The 22,813-nt window shown below is 39.6% G+C and overlaps 1 protein-coding gene across 1 annotated transcript in view; it reads right to left on the bottom strand.

Annotated features, from left to right (window-relative positions):
- The window catches only part of LOC124718721, a 181,759-nt gene that overhangs the window by 2,277 nt on the left and 156,669 nt on the right, over positions 1 to 22,813 (bottom strand). The window contains exons 35-41 of the mRNA XM_047244339.1: positions 20,650 to 20,852; positions 18,929 to 19,255; positions 17,175 to 17,325; positions 15,272 to 15,413; positions 12,442 to 12,507; positions 7,700 to 7,808; positions 228 to 305 (exon numbers count right to left, since the gene is read on the bottom strand). Of these exons, the coding sequence (XP_047100295.1) occupies positions 228 to 305; positions 7,700 to 7,808; positions 12,442 to 12,507; positions 15,272 to 15,413; positions 17,175 to 17,325; positions 18,929 to 19,255; positions 20,650 to 20,852 (1,076 nt within the window). The remainder of the gene's footprint in view (positions 1 to 227; positions 306 to 7,699; positions 7,809 to 12,441; positions 12,508 to 15,271; positions 15,414 to 17,174; positions 17,326 to 18,928; positions 19,256 to 20,649; positions 20,853 to 22,813) is intronic.

Genomic DNA, 22,813 nt, shown 5'->3' with positions numbered 1-22,813 from the left:
AGATGGAGTGCTTAGCACTGCTGAACTCTTGCAATCTTGCACTATTTTCTTTGGATTAATTTTGACAGAAAATTTGCTAATGATGATGGTGCACTGTGTTCAATTATGTGCCTTCTGCTGGGAGAGCCTGATGTCATACACAATATTCAGCAGCCTGGCTCGCTTTTCTGTTTTGGCTGCTCAGTCGGCATCAAATGCTGGGTAATCTGAAGAGGGAGTGAACTTACCCTGTCCGGTGTGTACAAGTGCGACTGTGGCATCACAAAAGTAGAGCCGATGTCCCTCTCTGCCATTGTGTGCCCCTCCTGTCAACATAAGGCAATCAAAATAGTAATATTCCACATACTATTACCTTGTAATGATTAAGACTTCCAATTTTATACACATGCTAAAACAAAGACTCAGCCATGCAAACTTAATTTAGAACCCATAACCTATCACCAGACTACATTAATAAATTTGTTCACATACTGTTTTGTGACAGACAACTACATCATATGCGGACTTCGAGGCTATGCTCAGTGTTATCTACTAATATATTCAGCTTGGTACCACATCAATGATTATTAACAAAATTACTATTAAATCAGGTACTGAACAAAATTTCTTATAAGATTAAGGATTTGTGATTGGCATGACACAGCAAACTATCTTGGATGGAGAGTCAGTATTGAAAGAAATAGAATAACTTCAGGCATGTCCCAAGGGAGTCTGTTGGGACCATTGTTGGTGATAATATAACAGTGGCTTGGCTGATAATAGTAATGGTAATCTCAGACTTTTTTCAGATGGTGTCATTATCTGTAATGAATTAATATTTGAAAAAAGTCACACGGATATCCAGTCAGAGCTTGTTAACATTTCAGAGTGGTAAAATGTGGGCAACTTGCTTTAATTGTTTAGATATGTACAGTTGTGTACTTCACAAAACATAGAAATTAACAAGTCACAACCGGAATCAGCTGACTTGTACAAATACCTACAGGGGTTTGACAAAAATGTTGAAACACCATGAGACATGCATGTTTGAATGTAAATGCAGATACTGTGCAGTGTCCTCAATATGTAGCAAGTGACAGTCATGTTCAGAAAAGTGTTCCGTGTAGTTGTGAGTGCATTGCGTCAGAGTTAAGTGAATTCAGACGTGGGAAAATTGTTGGTACTCTTATGGTGGGTAGTCCATAACCATGGTAGCTAAAAGTCTTGGGTGTTTCAAGAGGCACTATATTGAAGTTTTATAATGCATGCAGGGAAATTGTGTAAACAACATCCTTTAAGTCACAAGTGAACATGACAGGCAGTCACTGAAGAGGATCGTAATGAAAAATAAGACAACGACAGCTGCAAAACTAACTGCAGAACTGGTTATCTCATGTGTGAACCTTGTCGCCACCAGGACAAGATGAAGGGAGCTCTCCAGAAGCAAGGAATGTCAGGGTGAGGTGCAATTCGAAAACCACAAATAAGTGATGAAAATGTCACTAAAAGGGACATACGGTGCCGATACCATAAAACCTGGACTGTGGACCAATGTAAGAATGTCATTTTGTTGGACGAGTCTCGTTTCACGCTGTTTCCAACTTCCGGTTGAATTTACGTCTCAAGACTGAAACACGGTTGGGGTTTTGTGATGATTTGGGCAGCCATACTGGGGTATTCTGTTGGTGCCATGGCTACACTGCAAAGTTATATTATTGCCAAGGATTATGATAACATTTTGGCTGATCCACTGTTTGTTTCCCAATGGTGATGCTGTGTTCCAAGATGACAGGGCTCCTGTTTACACAATCTGCATCATCCAGGAGTGGTTTTGTGAGCACAAGGGTGGACTGCCCCATCTCCAGTGGCTGTCACAGTCTACAGATCTCAATATTTGTGGCTTACTTTGGAGAGGATATGTGATCACTGTCCACCTCCCATCATCATTACCTAAACTTGCCACTATTTTGTAGGAAGAATGGTGTAAGATTCAACTTAAAACCATACAGGACTTGTATTTATGTATTCAGCTGTTTTGAATGTCAAGTGTTACCGTAAAATGTATTAGGCACGGTAATGTGTTGTGTATGTGGTGTTTCCATATCCCCGTCCACCTACTGTAAGTGTAACAATTTGTAGGTATTTGAAATCCAATGATGACATAGGCTCAGTTAAAGTAGATGTCATACTTCAGTTCATTGGCAACGTACTGGAAAAATGCTGCCAGTCTACAAAAAAGCCTTCTTACAAAATGCTTGTGCGTTCTGTGATGAAGGGCAGCACAAATGGTGACAGATGTGGTTGATGGAATGGAAGACCCTTGAACACAAATGAGAATTATCCTGCTAGAAAATTTTCAAGAACCAGTATTAAGTGAAGAATTGTTTCAGTGCAGGAGTCCTGTTACAGATATGTCTGAAAAGGCTGCACACAGAATCACATTTTGGTGTTCAGGTCCTATTTGAGCTAGGAACAGGAGGGGAAAGTCTTTTGTTTATCCTAGGCCAGCAGCGTTTTGTACAGCCATTCGAACATCTGTCTTACTGTAGCTATGTAGCAGCATAGTAATGAGAGATTTGAAAGACAAACTGAAACTGGCACCCAGGCAAACTGTGTGAATCAATTAATTCCTTTTGCAAAATATGTTAACTGGGCTGCAATTAATACTCAAGCTAATGACACCATTTGTAAGTGCACCATTCAGATTTTATGTGCAGAAACAGCCACCCTTAAATAACTCCAGACTGGAGTGAGACTGATGGTCAAATTTGGTCCACAGGTTTATCAGACCTTGTTTGAAGACTACTTTTAACAGTCTAGGGAAAAAAAACTTGTTTCATTTGGATTTTATGTGTAAAAAACAATTTTTTCTGGGTGGTTTTTGAAGTGCACCACTTCTATACTTTAAACTTCTATGAATCAGTTCAAACTTTGCACAGGGGTGATAAATGGATAAAGTCAAAACAAAATTTGTTTCATCCAATTATCTTTATTCATTGTTGAAATATGATAGTTTAAAGTTGAGGTGAATGTAGCACGTAAAATTACACTCCTGGAAATGGAAAAAAGAACACATTGACACTGGTGTGTCAGACCCACCATACTTGCTCCGGACACTGCAAGAGGGCTGTACAAGCAATGATCACACGCACGGCACAGCGGACACACCAGGAACCGCGGTGTTGGCCGTCAAATGGCGCTAGCTGCGCAGCATTTGTGCACCGCCGCCGTCAGTGTCAGCCAGTTTGCTGTGGCATACGGAGCTCCATCGCAGTCTTTAACACTGGTAGCATGCCGCGACAGCGTGGACGTGAACCGTATGTGCAGTTGACGGACTTTGAGCAAGGGCGTATAGTGGGCATGCGGGAGGCCGGGTGGACGTACCGCCGAATTGCTCAACACGTGGGGCATGAGGTCTCCACAGTACATCGATGTTGTCGCCAGTGGTCGGCGGAAGGTAAACGTGCCCGTCGACCTGGGACCGGACCGCAGCGACGCACGGATGCACGCCAGGACCGTAGGATCCTACGCAGTGCCGTAGGGGACCGCACCGCCACTTCCCAGCAAATTAGGGACACTGTTGCTCCTGGGGTATCGGCGAGGACCATTCGCAACCGTCTCCATGAAGCTGGGCTATGGTCCCGCACACCGTTAGGCCGTCTTCCGCTCACGCCCGAACATCGTGCAGCCCACCTCCAGTGGTGTCGCGACAGGCGTGAATGGAGGGACGAATGGAGACGTGTTGTCTTCAGCAATGAGAGTCGCTTCTGCCTTGGTGCCAATGATGGTCATATGCGTGTTTGGCGCCGTGCAGGTGAGCGCCTCAATCAGGACTGCATACGACCGAGGCACACAGGGCCAACACCCGGCATCATGGTGTGGGGAGCGATCTCCTACACTGGCCGTACACCACTGGTGATCGTCGAGGGGACACTGAATAGTGCACGGTACATCCAAACCGTCATCGAACCCATCGTTCTACCATTCCTAGACCGGCAAGGGAACTTGCTGTTCCAACAGGACAATGCACGTCCGCATGTATCCCGTGCCACCCAACGTGCTCTAGAAGGTGTAAGTCAACTACCCTGGCCAGCAAGATCTCCGGATCTGTCCCCCATTGAGCATGTTTGGGACTGGATGAAGCGTCGTCTCACGCAGTCTGCACGTCCAGCACGAACGCTGGTCCAACTGAGGCGCCAGGTGGAAATGGCATGGCAAGCCGTTCCACAGGACTACATCCAGCATCTCTACGATCGTCTCCATGGGAGAATAGCAGCCTGCATTGCTGCGAAAGGTGGATATACACTGTACTAGTGCCGACATTGTGCATGCTCTGTTGCCTGTGTCTATGTGCCTGTGGTTCTGTCAGTGTGATCATGTGTTGTATCTGACCCCAGGAATGTGTCAATAAAGTTTCCCCTTCCTGGGACAATGAATTCACGGTGTTCTTATTTCAATTTCCAGGAGTGTAGATCTTATCTGAAGTCAATGTACAAATATTGTTTAAAGTGGAAAAAAAGTAAATAAAAATGCATTCTTGCAATAAAATTGGAAAGTTTGCTTTCAAAAATCTACCTCCATTCAGATTTTGCATGCAAAAAAGGTTTCTTCCATGTGCCTTTTCTATGTTTCAAGCTTGTGCTAATCTGGTAGGACTTTCTAAGAAGGTAGACAAATACAAGTAATTAATGCTCATCCTATTGTTTTCAGAAAGCTTTATTTGTTGTATGCTACAGGCAACATGGTTCAAAGGACAATAAAAACTCCATATTACAGGATGGGTTGTTGCCCGAGTCAACCAATATCTGCACCAGTCGCCAAGCTATGGCGGTCTACTGTCAAAATTGTGGTAGAATAGAAGTTGCGAACCAGAATGAAAAATGCTCATATTGTAGCACAAAAAAGGTGAACCTGGGCATCTTAGGGATGTGGAAGAAGGGAGCTAGCTTTCCAACTAACCTAACAACTTCAACAACATTTAAATCAAGACATCTTGACATGTAAGCACTTTTTTTATGAGTTGCTTCCCCAGCTCAGTGGGCTTTCTTAGACCCACACCTTATTTCATGTGTGGTGATGAGTGAAAGAGTGTGGTGTGGATACATGTATAATACAGGGTATCCCAGAGTGGGGATGCATGCATTTAAATTTTAATGACATGTTGTGTCATATTGCACGACAAGACAAAAGCCACATTGGATGACATGATAGCATGTGTCATGTTGCATTACTTGACATGATGCATTGTATTACATGACATGGCTACTGACACTAACAAGTAAAAAAATGTGAATATGTCAGGACATTTTGCTTTAAATGTCTTTGAAGCTCCCATATAAGTTAGAAAGTTAGTTCCTTTCTTTTATATCCCTACTTCTACCCATGACTCTTTTGTGCTACAGTAGGAGGATTTATCATTTTGGCCGAGAAATATTCTTCATCCACCTTTGTATCATCAGCAACTGCAAAGGCAGCATTACACTAATTACAACTCATACAGAGGAACTGAAGCAGTCATTCTTCTCACACTTAATACAGGTCTGGAATCGGAAGAAATCCTAATGTGTACCTTCTGCCATGCACTTTACAGTGATCTGCAGAATATGCATTTAGATATAGAATAGCAGCAGGTCTGTGACTGTATCTTCCAGCACACTTCAGTGGATGATCAGGCTTTGGGCACTCAACAGAAAAGTCTTGAAGCTGGTGAAGATATTCTTTGCAGATCTAAGTACTTCAAAAAGTGCAGATAACATCAAATCCTATGACAACTGAAGTTAGTTGCTTTCATTTTACCAATAGAATGGCCAATGTCCACCTAATGTCACCTCTAATGGTCAAGTTCTCCACTAACAAGACTCCCCGAAACATTTTGGAGTAACTCTCCACAGAAACGTATCCTATAAAAAAACACGCAGAAAATGCTGCAGCAAAGCTGAGACAGTGCAAATAACATTGCACAGAAGCTGAGTGATACTTCACGGGGCACAAGAGCTACAACACTATAATTTTCTTCTATAGGTCATCTAATCTGGTAATTCCTAATTCCCATGTACTGTACTCCAGTGTGGCTTAACAGTTCACATGTGAGAAAAGTAAAAATTGAGCTAAAAGCAGCAATGAGGACAATAAAAGGTTGCAGCAGATCTGCTCCTCTTCACTATTTATCACCTGTAAGCCACATTGTGCCACCAGGTCTTTCAAGACAGGATGCCCCTCTCAAGGAATAGAAAACGTGAATTGAAATTCCCCAGCAGCTGAAATGCCTGCACTTAGAATAAGCTGATTAAAATCCAGGCAGAACTGCTGTAAGCAGTGGAGTTAAGCATGAAAAGGAATTGGCTGGAAATGAGGACCAGCATTGCCATGAGGAACGTCAAATCCTCGTAAGACCTGGTATGAGGTACGAGACTAGATGGTACCAAGTTAGTGAAACATGCTTAGAGACAGTTAAGAGAATCCCTACAGGCCACACCATATGTGTGAAAAGCCCCCACTGATGGAGACAGGCTCTCTTCTCAATGTTAGTGTGGCAATGAACATCAAACACCTTGTAACAACATCAGGTGCATTCACAGTTGCAAATACAAACAACCGTCAGCTATACAATGAAATGACGACAATGACAATTTGTGCCAGATTGGGACTCGAACCTTGATTTCCCGCTGTATGTGAGTGGTCGCCTTAACTGCTTTGGCTATCCATGCATGACTCAGGGCCAGACAGGAATTACATATAATGTGTGTTCCAGTACAGGCTATGGTGCAGGAATGATGACATCTGTCCGTGAGTCATGCATGAGCCAAAGCAGTTAAGGCAACTGCTCGCATAAAGTGGGCAATCCAGGTTAGAGTCCCAGTCCACAAATCTCGATTGTCATAATTCCCTTAAACAGCTGATGGTTATTTTTATTTGCAAATGTGAATACATTTCATGTATTTCATAATGGCTGTAATTGCTGCATTGGCCATTCTGTGCATTCATGTCTCAAGAAACATTGCATCGCTCTTCTTAACTACACAGGCAGTGCAATATTTTATCAGATTGTAAAAAGTTGTAGTAGATAAGCAACCCTGGAAATTTAGAATGTTTCTTTGAAGTGACAGAGATAGCCCTTAAATTGATTAGAAACTTGGATATTAAACTGTAGATTTAGTGTTTTAGTTACACACACACACACACACACACACACACACACACACACACACACACACACACACACAAGAAAAAGGCAGTGACAGAAGAATTTAGAGAGAATGATTTTTGTTGTTGTTGTTGTTTTGTTTTCTTTTGAGGGGGAGGGGGGGGGGGGGAGTGTGAATCAAAGTATTTTATACAAATTGTAAACAAATTTGAAGAAGAAGGTGGGAAGATATAGCAAATAAGAATAGTAACACTCACGAGAAATAATCGGTGAACTTAATAACAAAATGTTTAGGGGGAGTGAATGAAAATGAAAGGAAGTTTAAAAGTCTTTGAACAAGCATTTTCCAAAACTGTCAGCAGATGCTGTAGTGTAAAGAACAATTGAGATCCCAGGTAGGGTATCAGAGAGGCATGTGTCAAATACTCACAATATGTTGGCTTCCCAGTTGGTTCAAAAACAATCTGTTCAGCAGCACTTTGTTTTAGATTTGCATGTTCTTAAGCTTCATTTTTAAAAATGCGGGCAATAAGTTATGTGTTCTGTGACACTTCTGCTTTGCACAGTAATACTCACATCATTGTTGAGGTTGTTCGACGAGTGTTTTGAGCTGTAATTGCTGTGGAGTGACTTCGTCGGTGGATGTATCGTCGTCTCGTCACAGGATCGAGCTTCAGACACGGTCCTGTATGAGAAATTTCTGTAGCAGATTTCAGGTACTTATAGTATCATTAGAAGCACATGCAAAATATAAACACCAGCATTAGAAATTGACTTAATGGTATTTATGTCAAGAGGACTATATGACAAAACATTGCTATTGTAAACATACTAATTTATATTAAGAATTCTTATTTAAATCAGACATTGTTTTCATCCAGATTCTAACTTTCACTTATGAGTAATCAAACACAAATGCTGGGTGTACACAATAAAGGTGTTCAATACACTGTAAACAGTAAGTAAATTATTTTCTAAAAGACTGCAAACAACCAACACACACTTTGAATAAGTTATTGCAAAGCAGAATAGTATGGTAACCTTATTAATACTGGTTTCACAAATAAAATGGTTATTGGCTCACATTTGTCAGAAGATTTCTGTGGTGGTTTTAGGAGAGATGTAATATTTATGTTGAATTGAGTGCTCTAGGCTTCTTTGAATTGTGAAGCTGTTTCGAGGGAAAAACACTTTCATTTTTTAGATGACCTGATTTTTCTGCATCTGGTGATGCGGATCTTGGTAAAATTTTAAAACACATCTTTCCTTCACTCCATCTCAGGTGATTGTCTTAAAACAATGCCATTTCAGAATCTATATTTTGGAAAGCCTCTGCCATTGTCTTTATCAGCTACCTTGCAGGTTTGAATTCCCAATTTTGGTTGCTTCCTTCTTATTACTCTCTGTGATAACCATCAGGTTTTCATTACTAAGGATGACAGTTCAAAACCTCATACTCAATCTCTCCGTCACTATCAGTGAAACTCTTTTCACTTGCATCATTCATACATTCAGCACTGACATCATTCATGCCAATTTAATTGTATAAATTACCATCTTAATGCTAATCTATCACCAGAACGTCTTAACAGTGAGCTTATCATTTGAGTCACGTTTGTCAGAAAACTTCAACAAAGTTCAGTGCAGGCTGCACACCTTAAATGTGGCAATAACCCCTGGTCCCTGGAATGCAGTGTGCAATGTGATGTTACACAATTTAACATAACATTAGGGTTTTTGCTTGATTTAATAATGCAAGGTTTGTGGCCAAGAACATTGTCAAATAAGATAATTCTGACAGCAATCTGTTGTTTTCTCACAGCTTGTGTTCAACTGACTGCTCTGTTTCTTGGTAAAAAAAAGCCACAGAAAATGGAAAGGTCATCTAATGTGCTTCATTCCACCTCTGCTGAATAAGCAACTTATTTTTATCAAACTCTTCCAGTGGCTTCTGACTTAATAGTTGTGACAACATATTATAAACTTAAACTTCTGAAGCATTTCCTCAAAAAAGGAGAGTACATTAATCAGAATTTGTGGTACATTGAAACAACAAAAAAATGAGTGCAAAGTTGTTACATGAAAAATGTAATTAAAAGAAGAGAAAAGTTAAAACAGAAACATACATCATTTTTCTATGTTTATTAGCACTGACTTCTCCTTTTTGATTTTCATCTAACCTACTACTTTGTGCCAATTATGTTGTTATTTTAATGTGACACAGATTCTGATGGAGAACACAATGCAATGCATATAATGAGTTTTAAAATATAATGTCGTTAGATTCCTATATAAACAACGAGCACAACAAAAGTACATACACAAAGATTTGCCTGTATCACATTTCCGGAAGTTTTAACAAATACTACATCTTGTGCATATAAATGATTTAAAAAAGCTACTCATTCTGTGGTACCTCGATGCTGAAAAGATTTCATACACAATATATACTCTCAGGAAGATGACTAAATTTAAGATTAAGCTTATCTCTTTGGGAATTGTATTCAAACAACTAGAGTCAAAACTATATAAATCCATGTCCATAAATGTTACTGCTCATGAGTGTATAAGTTTCATGGAATTTGGTGGTTGAAATTTACATTCTGAATCATGTCATGTTCTTATCAATAAAATTTTGTGCCACAGTCATTAATTTCATTGCCTTTTAAAATTCAATTTTTCTTCCTGTGCATACTTACCAGGTCATCCACAGTTCTCTTTTAAGTAAAATCAGTCACTAACTTCAACCACAATGAACATCAACTGACAGTTGCATAAACCAAAACTAGACAGAGAATTACTGACTTTGAGTACTTTTAAGCTGGTTCTCCACCAGCAAGAAGGGAACTACAGGAAACAGTACAAAGGAAAAGAATGAGTATAGTTTAAGGTTTACTGTGTCGGAATAGAAATAAACATCAATACAAGCAATGTTCAGTTACAGAATCATACACAGGAGAAGCTGCACAAAAGGCTTTAAGACAATAAGAATCCAAGAACAACCCTTCCAGGTTATTTTACTCTTGTTTCATCAGTTGGTAAGTGGACATTTCTCTTCCATCTCACATACTGTCACTCCTCAGATAAATTTTAGTGATATGGAGTCAACCAGTTTACATTCACATCACACATTCATTTGTGAATATGTCTACATGTTGATCATTTACAAATTCTTTTTATTTTTTATATATACAGGAGTGAATTAGTAATTCCTGCCCACCACCTTTTACATAATACAGAAATAGAAATTCTGCTATGGAATAGAAGATTGTTTAAAATGGTGTACAGAAAGCCATGCACTCACTGATCTTTTCAAAAATTCGTTTATATTTTTAAACTGCTGTCATTCCTCAATAATTTCACTGTACATGCAAGATTTTTCTCTAGTTACATCAAATTTTATTATTTATTATGAACTTATTTGTTATTATCTTCACTCTTTTGCTTTGCTTTAAAGATGGAATGAATTAACAATTTAGCAATTTTCAATGTTGTGAAACTTCTTGTGGTCTTCAGTCATCCTCTGTTACTAAATACGAGACATTTTTGGAAGTATCACATTTCACATGAAGAGTAAAATATTTTTATTTGATTGATTTTATGAAGTACTTTAACACTTCAAACTGTACCAGATATTTGCTGATAAGATTTGACTAAAATTTCAGGGGGTTTCACAGTACATGTAGATACATAGCATAAATTGGAAAGAAACCTTACAGGACTAGTATGTCAGTCATGCAGAGATCCACAGATGCAAAAGCTGTACATGCATGCACAGAGCTGTACTGAGAAGTGAGGGAACAATGTGAGGAAACAGTAACTGTCATTCAGTGAAAAATGATGCATACGTTTCTTATGGCAGAACTCCGTTAAGTAAAAGTTATGAATTGGTCATTTGCTAAACAGGACAGTTAGGTATACTGTTTATTCATTACTGCCTCAGAATAAGTAAATGAAGAAATCTCAAATAGAGCGATAAAATGCCCAGGATGATATAAAAAGGAAGTGCCTCTCATGGACATTGCATTTCCAGCACAAATGACCTGTCTAACAATATGCTGTAAATGTTCCCGAAGCCTCCACAGTCACTACCATCCATCACATGCCAGGAATATAATTCCCACATCTGCTTTCCATCTTTACCAACACTCACTGAACATCTGATAACCGCCTGAAAACTTCCACAAAACTGTTGACGGCTGGAACAACAACACTGCATTTTCTTACAGGGATCTGACTACCTTTCACTGTGCCATTCCACTGCTCCTAATGCCCTATTCTACAAACTACATAATTTCTATAATATCCTTATCTGTCACTATGCCACTTCTGCTCTCAGTACCCGCACCTCTACCCAATGGTATATCTTGTGATATAATTATGCACATCTATATTAAATTATGTACATGTCAGTTACCAAATCTTTGTGGTGTCAAAATTTATGTAGATCTCACAGTACACAGGTTGTCATGCATAAATATTACAGCTGCCCGACACACGACAACCTGTTTACTGTGGGATCCACACCAATTTTGACATCACAGAGATTTTATAATTGTCACATAAATTTTTTGATATAGACGTACATAATATATGCCACTAACAATGGGCTTTATATCTCAATACCAATGTGATAACAAAATATTTTACATACATCTCATGGTGTACAGCAAGATGACTTTTACAAATACTTGCAAGCTGTGAAGCTCCAAACACTCAAGATTTTCATCACAAACTTGACTGCAACCACAGTTCTTCAGTACACTTCTATATCTTCTTCACAAGGTCACACTGATGAGGAATACCTGCCCACTTCACTTTTCTCTTCTATGCCCTTCCAAGAATTGCCTTTAATGACAAGGCACCATCTGCTTGCTACTGACATGCTAACCATAAACGTACAAAAAAGGGATGAAGCTTAAATCTAATGACCGCTGTACTCAAACTGTTATCATTGCTACCATACAGTGAAGACATGTGAACAATTGGGAGATGTCAGCTGTTATATACGCGTTTAGAATCTCTTAACTATGTGCACTTGCTTTTCTCTGTATATGGCCTGCCTCCTATGTCCTGAATGGGCAACTTGCTTTCTTAATGACTTTTAATTGTAAAAAGAAATGGGTCAATAACAGAAATCTAAAGTGTTGTACCTCTTTAAAAAAATACATGCATCATTGTTCTCTCAGCTTCTGGTACATCATTTAGTGTTTATCAGAAATTGTTAGAAACCTAGAAGGGTGTTAGAAGAAAGCTTACTGAAGAAATGATGTAAAGACAGAACAGAATAAGATGGACAGGACATGAAGAATGCTTACAGCGTTTCCACAGCAGACCCTGCTTTTACCGACGGCTCCGACATCTCTTCGACGGTGATTTGTACACTGCAAATAATAATTTATTCAAGAAATTTCTGACTACGTTGAGTCATGTTATACTATTATCTAAAATGCCAGAAACTAACATGAAGAGATACTTCTCTTCCTAATACCTACAAAATGCACATAAGATAACGTCTGTCTTAAAAATCCTCTTGTACTTGTACCTGTATATTTAAGACTTTTACTTTGGTTTTAAACATATTTACTGTTTTCTTTTTTCGTTGATATACCTGCATATTTTTGACAAAATTTTCTCACTGATAAAAATTTTTCAGTCCTCATGAGGAACCAAGGATTGCTGTTATTGGGGGCACAAAAATGACTGCCAGTCTGTACATAGATAGATGACAGGTGGCTGACAGTTTTTTTCTGTAGACACAGACACAGAAAGATGCAACAGAGCCCTGTGTGGGAGTATATTTAGTGGGCTAATGGTAATAAGGGCACAATCCTCCATATGACCATTCCTGTCTTTATTTGTTGCTTATTTAGCCTGACAAGATTATGTCCCTAAGGCCCTCTCTTACATCTGACCAGGAACAATACATGAAAAATATATTACATAACAATCACAATAATAATAATTTGCATTATTATTAAAAATAATAATTTGTAATAATTCCGACAGTTGACTTTTGTCACAAGTTGTCATTCTGTGACCTGTCTCTACATCTTCATACATCTTTCCTGTTCTCTCTACTGCACTGCAGAAACTTCCTATCTTCCAGCTGTGTGTAAAGAATGGCAAAACAGTCCTGATAGTCTGACAGGAATTTAATTTCAGTTGATATTTTGTGTTCTGCCTCAGGAAGTCAATTTTGTAAACCATGAAATATTGCTTGAAAAACTGGTTTTTATGGAAGTAGTATTTTATCACATAGCAGACCCACTTCATACTTAACAAAAATGAAAGACAGCAAATTCTGGTTAATAACTCAATTAATGGAGCTGAGGACAGTTTTGTCAGTGGAGAAACTGATACAGGTAATAGGTTTCTACAAGGCTTCATCTTAGATTCATTACTGCTCTGATGTTCTGCATCATGCGCTACAAGCAGAACTGGCCCTCTTTGCACGTGGAATAAGTATTATAATAACTGAAAGTGTATGGTTTTAAAATTATTATTAAGCATTTTTCTTCCACTGCTCACTTCCATAAGTTTTTGACTACATTATGAACTCAGTTTGATGCATCATTGGGCACAAGAGCAGTCATATTGGAAAAACATGTTGTGGCATTTATTTCAAGAATGTGGAAGATCTGCAGAACAGTGCCACAATAGCATTAATCATGAAGAGAAGATGGTCACATGATCAAAACTAATTGGCTGTGAATAAATATTCATCACAGCAGCTTTAGGTGGTTGCATGCTGCCACTCCATAATTACATCTGTTATCTATCAAAATCTTGTTGAATGTCTCTGAAGCCCAGAAAATGCTGACTAGTAGGGGAAAGGACAACTGTTCAGCATTTCCTTCTCTCATCAGTTAAAACCACTTACTCCCATACTTTATCTTTTATGTTTAATAACAAACTACTGTCTATTTGCTACATGCAACAGAAATCCACATGTAAATATCTATGCTTGGCAAACACTGCACTATTTACAAGTTGTGTATCATGCAAGTAGCAGCCAAAAAGAAAATAAATGAAAAGAAGAAAAAAAATTGAAAGTAAAAGAAAAGAGAAATTCCCTTACATTTGGACCCAATACTAGTGCGTTTCAACGTTGAATGATTGTGACAGAACTGAACATGTGTGCCATACATTTTTTTGAGACTAATTAGAATTAAGTCTAAAATTCTGTGTTGTGAAATAGCTGTAGTGAATATTCACTCCTGTAATTTCAAGGCAAGAATTATAAAAGAAATTATTTATTTCATGGCACATCTTGAAAGTTTTTGCATGTACTTACTGATAATGGAAACCATACATCTACATTTAATTCCATAGATCTAAGAAAACTCTACTGTCATTGAAGTGCAAAATTTGAATTGTAAATGAAAATGACATAACACAACCAGTCTGGCTGCAGGTTGGATGGTGGCACATACAAGAACCTAACAACTCAAAAAATCTCTCTCTCTCTCTCTCTCTCTCTCTCTCTCTCTCTCTCTCTCTCTCTCTCTCTCTCTCTCTCTGCAAGAAGTGACTGAGAGGCTCCTCAGGCTGAAGGGGTGAGATAACTGCGAGACTTGTAGATTGAAGGAGTGGCAAGAAGGGGTGGGGAAGCATTAGGTGGCAAGAGAGGGACAGACAGATGGTGCCCTTTGGTGGCAGCAAAATGAAGTTTGGGTAAGCACAAAACTTGGGGCAGAGACAAGAGGTGTGTGATTACTATAGGAAAGCTCAGAAGCTAGTACAAATCTGTGATCTGCTAAGTATGTGCTACCAGCCAATCAGCTGCAGGTGAATAACTGCATTCGTACATTTTTAAAGGATTTTCCATTATCAAAAAGTTTAAATTTTAGTGGTCAAAAGGCAAACATTGTTTCAAACTATGTTATCACTTCTCTCTGGAAGTTAGTAGTAACTATACTTGACTCAGTACACTATGTAATAGAGTAAAGGGATATCTAGGAACCATGCAACAGCTGTTGCTGAATTAATACAGTAATTATTTTGCTTACAAATGTTGCCTCACCTGCCACATATGAAGAAAGGTATAAAATAAAAATCTACAGGTTAGTGAAGTGTAAGTGGAAGAAGAAAAAACACACTGTACTGTGAAAAGAAATCTGAAAGTGATGTCAATGTGCAGCCGACCTGTCTGTCGTCCTCAGTGTGGAGCCATTGTGGACGACTGCCGATGCCTCCGTGTCGGAATCCGGCTGAGGCTTGCCGACTGTTGCCGATACCTCAAAGCCTGCTGACACGAGGGCTCCGGGTGCTGGAGGTGGAATGTTTCCTGCAAAGAAAGCCAACTGTGTTACGTGTGTCGCACTTTGCACTGCATTTTGTCGACATAGATGTTGACTTGTCAATGCCGAGCAATAGTTGTCCCCAATCCCATTAGCAACTGACAGCAATACAGCCAGTAAAACAGCTCATACTTCCTGGAGTGTGGAACCATATTCATTTGAACAATTAAATTTTGAGTGGACATGTGTAAGTAGACCACTTGTTGACAATAAAAGTTAGGTTTTTAGCTGATATTTTTCGTATTGAGACAGCTTTCCTTGAAGTGAAAGTAATTTTAAGTACCAGAAAAATCTTCTTATTACAAGTACTGAAATTAGTTTTTGTTATTTATGTAGCTTACTGAACAGTTAAGATTTTTTTTTGTAGCTGGAATTTTACAGGGTTTGATACCATCACCTCTAGTCACCTAGTACCTCCTGCCAGGTAAGGGCAACCTTTGGTGATCTGTTAGTCTGATTCACATACTTAAGTTTGTGGGCCACCTTGTCACATGATGTGAGAGCAGCAATGCCTTAAAACATGAATTTTATAGAGTACATTCATTTTATGTTCACCCCATCTTTAGATGTTTACATTTATTTACCTGTAGTGAAAATTGTTTATTTACTTTTGACATTTCATAGTAGCTCTCTTAACAACTTCCACTGCAAAATTCTACAATGCCCTTTGTAAAGAAACAATGTTCACGTCATATAAATAAATGTAAATGTATGAAGATGGGATGACAAGTGTCTTGAAATGCCACAGAAAAATTAATGCATTTTCAAGAGTTACGGTGTCCTAATATGTCCACAAAGGCCAAGAATTATTTGGTAATTTTAATATGAGAAACAAAATAGAGCAATGAGATAGGCAATCCCAGTCAACAAGCAATTAGGAGTAACTTTGCTATTTTGGGCCACAAGCAGGTCATTCGAGTTTCTGAAATTTAGTATCCGAATATCCACAAACACTATTAACAAGTTTTAAAATATTTGTCCAAAAATACCTTTGATGACTGATCACATAGCCATGAGTTGTTACTGCAACACTAAATAAATTAAGCCATCATTTCCTTATTCCTTTTAAAAACTTGAAAAGTTCAGATCACATGACCTTAGCATATGTTTGCTGTATTGCGCAGTAGCCAAACTGGAGAAATGTGAATAACAGAAAGGCGAACTGTCAAGCTGACAATATTCAGCCTCACAAGTTCAGTACAGATTGATAATACTGAGTGAGAATATTTTGGTCACCATCATTACTGTTCCTCAATATTTCTAGTATTGACAATGAGACAATACTCACCCTTAGTCAGTCATTATAGTGATGTATGGACAATAATATTGAACATATGAGGGCCCTGGAAGTAACTGGAAATACATAAAGGGTGGAGTACAATGCAAGTGCCATGTTCTTTCTCCTATGAATGTCTTCTGCTGGCCAATTTCAAACCAATCACAGGATGGACCTGACCTGTGAACCACTGGTTGCCCACTGATGCCCTATGTTATACATTTGCATGAAATCATTCAACACAAATATTCATTGTGGTGGACACTGTATGATGGTATTTGTGTTCCAAATGAAAACAAACAATATTCTAATTCTGTGTACTATTAAGTATGTCCTTGCGCCACATGAAAGTCTGCTGTAAGCGAGTGGTTGCCTTTTCATTATTTTATGTCATATTCTAATGGTGAGTCTTGAGTACACTTAGATAATAATGTAAATTTTACTTTTAAAACAGCAATCTAGATATTTTTACCAGTTGAGGGTTTCCTCGGAGACGAATTCTTCCTCGGAGTGGATGACTCCGTCGCTTGGCTCGATGTGTTGCTAGGCTTTTGTTTTGACGTCTGCTGCTGATGTTGATGCTGATGATGCTGCTGCTGATGATGGTGATGTTGCTGACCATCCTAAAACAATCATTACTACATTAGCAGTATTCAAAGACTCCAAATTTAGAATGGACAGGTGAATATACTGGACTTTTATGGGACTGTTGAGACCGTAAACTCAGGATAGAAAATTTAAGCAGTGGATGGTGATGATGTCTGCAGTAATGTGGAATGTTGTAATTCTCATGATCAGCTCATGGTTATGTTGATGGGCGGATATATGGCTGCTTGGCATGGGATGTTATGTGGGTAAAGAAGTATCAGGAGCTTTACGGGAATTGAACAGGACAATTTATGAGAAAATGTGTTGTGAGCCTTATGGGAACTAGATTTTTTTTAAATTTGGGTGTAATGGAACAAAAATAAAATGTCATGTGACAAGGTCCTCCCATCGGGTAGACTGTTCAGTTGGTGCAAGTTTTTTGATTTGACGCCACTTCAGTGACTTGCATGTAGGGGGATGAAATGACGATGATTAGGACAACACAACACCCAGTCCCTGAGCAGAGAAAATCTCCGACCCAGCCAGGAATTGAACTTAGGCCCTTAGGATTGACATGCTGTCATGCTGAACACAGCTACTGTGGATGGACATAATGGAACTGTGGTTTTAGAAAAGATGATTTGGCCCCAACATTCAAACAACTATGATGTCATAGGAGACAAAACATACGGGTAGTGAGGAAATTAAGAGCATTATATTTAAAGGAAGCACACCAGCATTCACTTTAAGTAATAGAGAGATAATACAGAAAATGTAAATTTGGGTAGTTGGCTATTCAGTCATCCTGAATGTGAGTGCAGTGCCTTAACCACTGAGCTCTGTAGTTTTGTTTGATTTCCTTAGGGGACAGGAAGGGAATGGGCTACAGCTGGTAAGAAGGAGAAATTGGAGCATAATTTTCTGGATGAGGAAGTTGAAATAGGCTGGACTCAATTGGGCCCAGTGGTGGTGTATACAAAGCTGAAGGTGAGAAGGTGTACAAGGCTGAAGATGAGAAGGTATAGAAACTTGGCAATGGACAATGTATGGTCAAGAGTGGGGACTGAGGACATAGTGGCATTTGGCTGCTCAAGTGAGCAAGACAGTGTTAAATCAGGTACACAATGTCAGATGGATGTAAAACTGTAAGTTATTTTTAAAAAAAGTCCATTGAGTAATGTATTAAATTCCTGAAGAGATTGATGTATAGCTTTACTTACCTTCAGGTGGTGCAGCCTCTAGGACTTCTGGCAAATTTTTCTTCAAAATTATTAACTGATTTTCTGTGAATAGCAAGTTGCTGAACTAGGTAAAATACACTATATGCAATTCTGTACCACATAAGGTCTGACTAGACCGCTAGCTATAATAGAATACTGTAAATTCTTAGATATTTAGACTAAAAGCATACTGAACTGGAAATTACATGTGACACATGAAGAGCTCTACAATACTCCCTATAACCAGATAACATGTCAGAACACAACATTCACTGTTCTCAAGTTATTTCATTCCAAAGGTAGAGCCCTTTGTAAAACACATTGTAGAAGAAAATATATGCCAATAAGCATGTTGTGTGTTTTGGAAGCATAGCCGCACATATTTATAATTATTTTTTGAGTGGTGGTGGCTACTGACCTGCTTGGAGGCGCCCTCTAGCAACGCGAGCAGCTTGCTCTCGTGTGCGATGGCACGTTTCTCTGCGTCACCGAATGTCGACATGGAGACCAGAGTGGGCAGTGGTTGGTGGGGTGGCGCCATGGGTGACGGACGGTACTTCGCCCGAGGAATCATTACCGTCAGTGAACGGTCACGCTGCTCTGGGGGTGGTGGCGGCTGCAGCGGGGGTGGTACAGGTGTGGGCACCGGAGCGAAGCCGGCAGGGGGCGGGGGCACTACTGCCACCACTGTCGCCATTGGTGCCGGTGCCGGACGCACCTTCTTGCCGAACACCGCTGCCGGGGTCTGCGAGAAATGTGAATACACTTCATGAGAGAGGCTGTGCAGGTAGTAAACTGATGTTGAACACATTGGTTAAGAAGAGAGGAATTACAGTTGCAACATCAATGAGTACCGAGGCAGATTAGTATTACTGAATGATGAGGACAGTCTAAATGCATTTGTAGAGAGAGAAGTGAAGAGGATAAACTAGGAAGAGGGAGAATAAAATGAACGGAGACAAAACTGAAGATAATAATTGACAACGAGTGTGTGTGTGTATATATATGGATCAACGAGTGTGTGTGTGTGTGTGTGTGTGTGTGTGTGTGTGTGTGTGTGTGTGTGTGTGTGTGTGTGTCTATATATATATATATATATATATATATATATATATATATATATATATAAGATCTCCAAAGGGGCAAAACTGATTGGCAAAGGCATAGATCAGACAATTTATAGGGATGATGATAATGAAACAGAGGTGCAAGAGGAAGAGCAAATGTGTGGAAGGTAAGAATGAAAGTAAGGGAAGAAAGAAAGGAGGGATATGAAGGAAGAGAACACAGACATAAGGGTGGAATCTAGGAAAATTGGGGTAGGGAAAAAAGGAGCAAGGAAGGAAGGCAAGAGAAAAGAGAGAGAATGAATGAAAGGAAGGAAAGCATGCGAAGGAACTGAAGAGAGAAATAAAAGAAGATGGAAAAGGGAGAAAGAGAAGAAATAAATAAATGAAGGAAGCTAGGATAAGGCAAGGGTAGTAAGAAGGAAGTGAGGAAAAGGGAGGAAGGGACCAAAGGAAGGAAGGCAACTAGGAAAGAAAGAAATAGACAGAAAGCAGAGAATGGAAAGGAAAGGGTGCAAGAAATATAAGTATGGGAAAAAGAAGGAAATAACAAAGTCCAAGAAGAGAGTTAAGAGGCAGTGAAAAAGTGTACAAGTCAACAGATTGAAATAGTATTCAAAGACCAAAAACAAGACTGGGGAAATGTTAGCTAGAATGCTATAGGTGGAAACACGGATAAATTCAGTGGAGAGTAGAATTTTTTTGTGAAATGAGTACTGGAGAAATCCAAAAGTAATGACTGTAGTGCAAGACAGAATAGGTCATAAGGTGTATTATTTAAAAGCAACTGCAATCAGTGAATAAGGAAAGATGAAAAGACTCGAGAGGCAAAGAAGAAATTTGTTGACCATACCAACCCGTTAGCCAGACTCATAGTGAGAGACTCCAAAGAGCCCCACTATGTCAGGTGAAAATTCTTTCGTAGATGTGATGACAAAGAAGAAAGTGGAAACAGAATTGGAGACGAAAAGAAAAAATGTTGGGGAATACAGGAGACAGTTGGGGGTCGGAGTGCTCGTATGGTGAGAGTCGAGAGGAGAGGCTGTTGTTTGTCTACAACCAGTATACACACCTGGCTCCTGGGCAGCGTCTGGTCCCCACTGGCCTCGCTGGCCGAGTCGTGGATCATGGCGCGGCGCTCCAGAGGCCCCTCGCGGCGGGCCCGACCGCGGCCGCGTCCGCCCCCACCGCTCCCACGTGCGCAGGTCATCAGGACGCACACCAGCAGCAGTGCCACCAGCACGCAGCCGATCGTCACCAGTGCGATCAGCAGCGCTGCGACACAGGTGCAAACTGCCCTCAGCGACACACCCGCACTTCGTTCGCTGACAAATAACTGTGCTAGCGGTACCTACAGGAACAGAGTTCCAGCCACCACACCAAATGAACCGGCTCGACATGCCATGTGACTGTGACATCACCCGTCTTAGTGGCCAGTCAGTGTGACAGTTGTAGACAAGGAGCCTACCTGACTTTGTGGTCACAACTGTCAAATGAACAGTTCAACATTTGTTCGTGGCATTTGGCGGTTGTTACACATGAGGTTATTTTGAGTGATTGAAGTGATTTCATAAATTCATTGTAGCTACATTAGTTGATGTATTGTTATAAAGCTCACCCCACATATAGAAAATCTCAAAAAGTTTTGTACTCTAGCAACCGCACTTTAGATTTCCGCCACAAAAATAGAGCAGTGAGTAGTTAGGCAAGATGGTTACACACTCCGAGAAAGCATATGTTGTGATCGAAATGCATTCATGTCGGTCTACTGTTAACAGGGCGATGACAGTTTAGAACGAAGGTCGACAAAGGCCCACCGACGGCCAACTCCATTTGGTGGTGGTATACGCAGTTTAAAGCTTCAGGATGTGTCTGCAAGGGGAAATTAGTGAGTCAGCCTGGAGTGAGTGAAGAAACGGTTGACCATTGCAGGACATGTGTATCTGGACGTGCTGGAAAATTAGCTCGTGCAACAATTGGAGACTGATAGTGTGGACTTCATCTACCAACAAAATGGTGCTCCACCCCAGTGCCATCACGATGTTCATGAATTCTTGTACAGAAAATTGAGAAATTGATGGATCAGATTTGGTAGGACTAATGAGCAGTAATTTGTGTCACGACCTCCACGCTCTCCCAACCTAACTGCATATGATTTTCTTGTGTGGAGTTATGTGAAAGATTCTGTGTTCAAGCCTCCTCTACCAACAGAATTGTGAGTTCACAGTTGTTAGGAACATGCTGCACCAAATGTGGAAAGAACTCTGTTATCAACTTGATATCTGCAAGATCAGTAGGGAGGCACATGTGGAGCACTTGTAATATGTATATAAACTTTTAGAGTTTTTCTATGTGTGTGCAAAGGCCTGTGACAATGTGTCAAATAATATACCTACAGCAGAACTGTGAAATCACTTGAATTATTTATAATAACCTTGTACTTATGAGGATGACAAGGCCACATCCATTGGTGCACCTGAGAATGGGCACTGGCCAGCAGTGCTTAATAAGGTAATCATTTAACTAATAGCCTTGTAGGAATGATTCTGTTCCTTGACTTTCAAGAAAGGTGGTCATGTGACGCGAACACTGACTGAGAAAAAAGTAAGAAAGAGAATTTCACGATCATTCAATAAGAGCTGTATGCCCTCGGAGAAAAAACAACAGACATATCTTCCCAGTCGCTTTCAGCTGTTCGCAGTACCAGCACGGCAAGGCCGTGTTGACTACTGTTGCAAAGCCAGATCAGTCAATTATGCAGGCTGTTGCCCCTGTAACAACTGAAAAGGCTGCTGTCCCTTTTCAGGAACCACAGATTAGTCTGGTCTCTCCACAAATACCGCTCCACTGTTGTGTCTACGGTATGACTATCTGTAAGATCGAGTCACCACACCTTGACAAGGCCTGTGCTCTGTGACATTTTTGCATCATCCAGAAATCATTACATTTAGTTAAAATGAAAAATAAAATTTTATGTGGACATTGTTGCATTAATAATAGATGAAAAATAAAGTTGAGTTTACAATTTAATCAAATTTTTGTGTAACTGAAACTTTATGTAACTATTTTGTTTTTTCCCCTCTATGTTAATTTAAGTTTCACTTGTGCATATACAATTGTAAATTCAGCTTTATTTTTCATCTGCTGTTAAATGTTGTAATATCCACTTATGTAAAGATTTCTGTGTAATATAACAAAAGTAATACTTTTCTTTGTAATCATTCTGCTTCTCATTC

The sequence above is a fragment of the Schistocerca piceifrons genome, chromosome 10 (genome assembly GCF_021461385.2).
Source record: "Schistocerca piceifrons isolate TAMUIC-IGC-003096 chromosome 10, iqSchPice1.1, whole genome shotgun sequence".
Taxonomy (NCBI): domain Eukaryota; kingdom Metazoa; phylum Arthropoda; class Insecta; order Orthoptera; family Acrididae; genus Schistocerca; species Schistocerca piceifrons.
The sequence above is the reverse complement of the archived record's forward strand: the minus strand, read 5'-3'. Positions and strand labels throughout refer to the sequence as shown.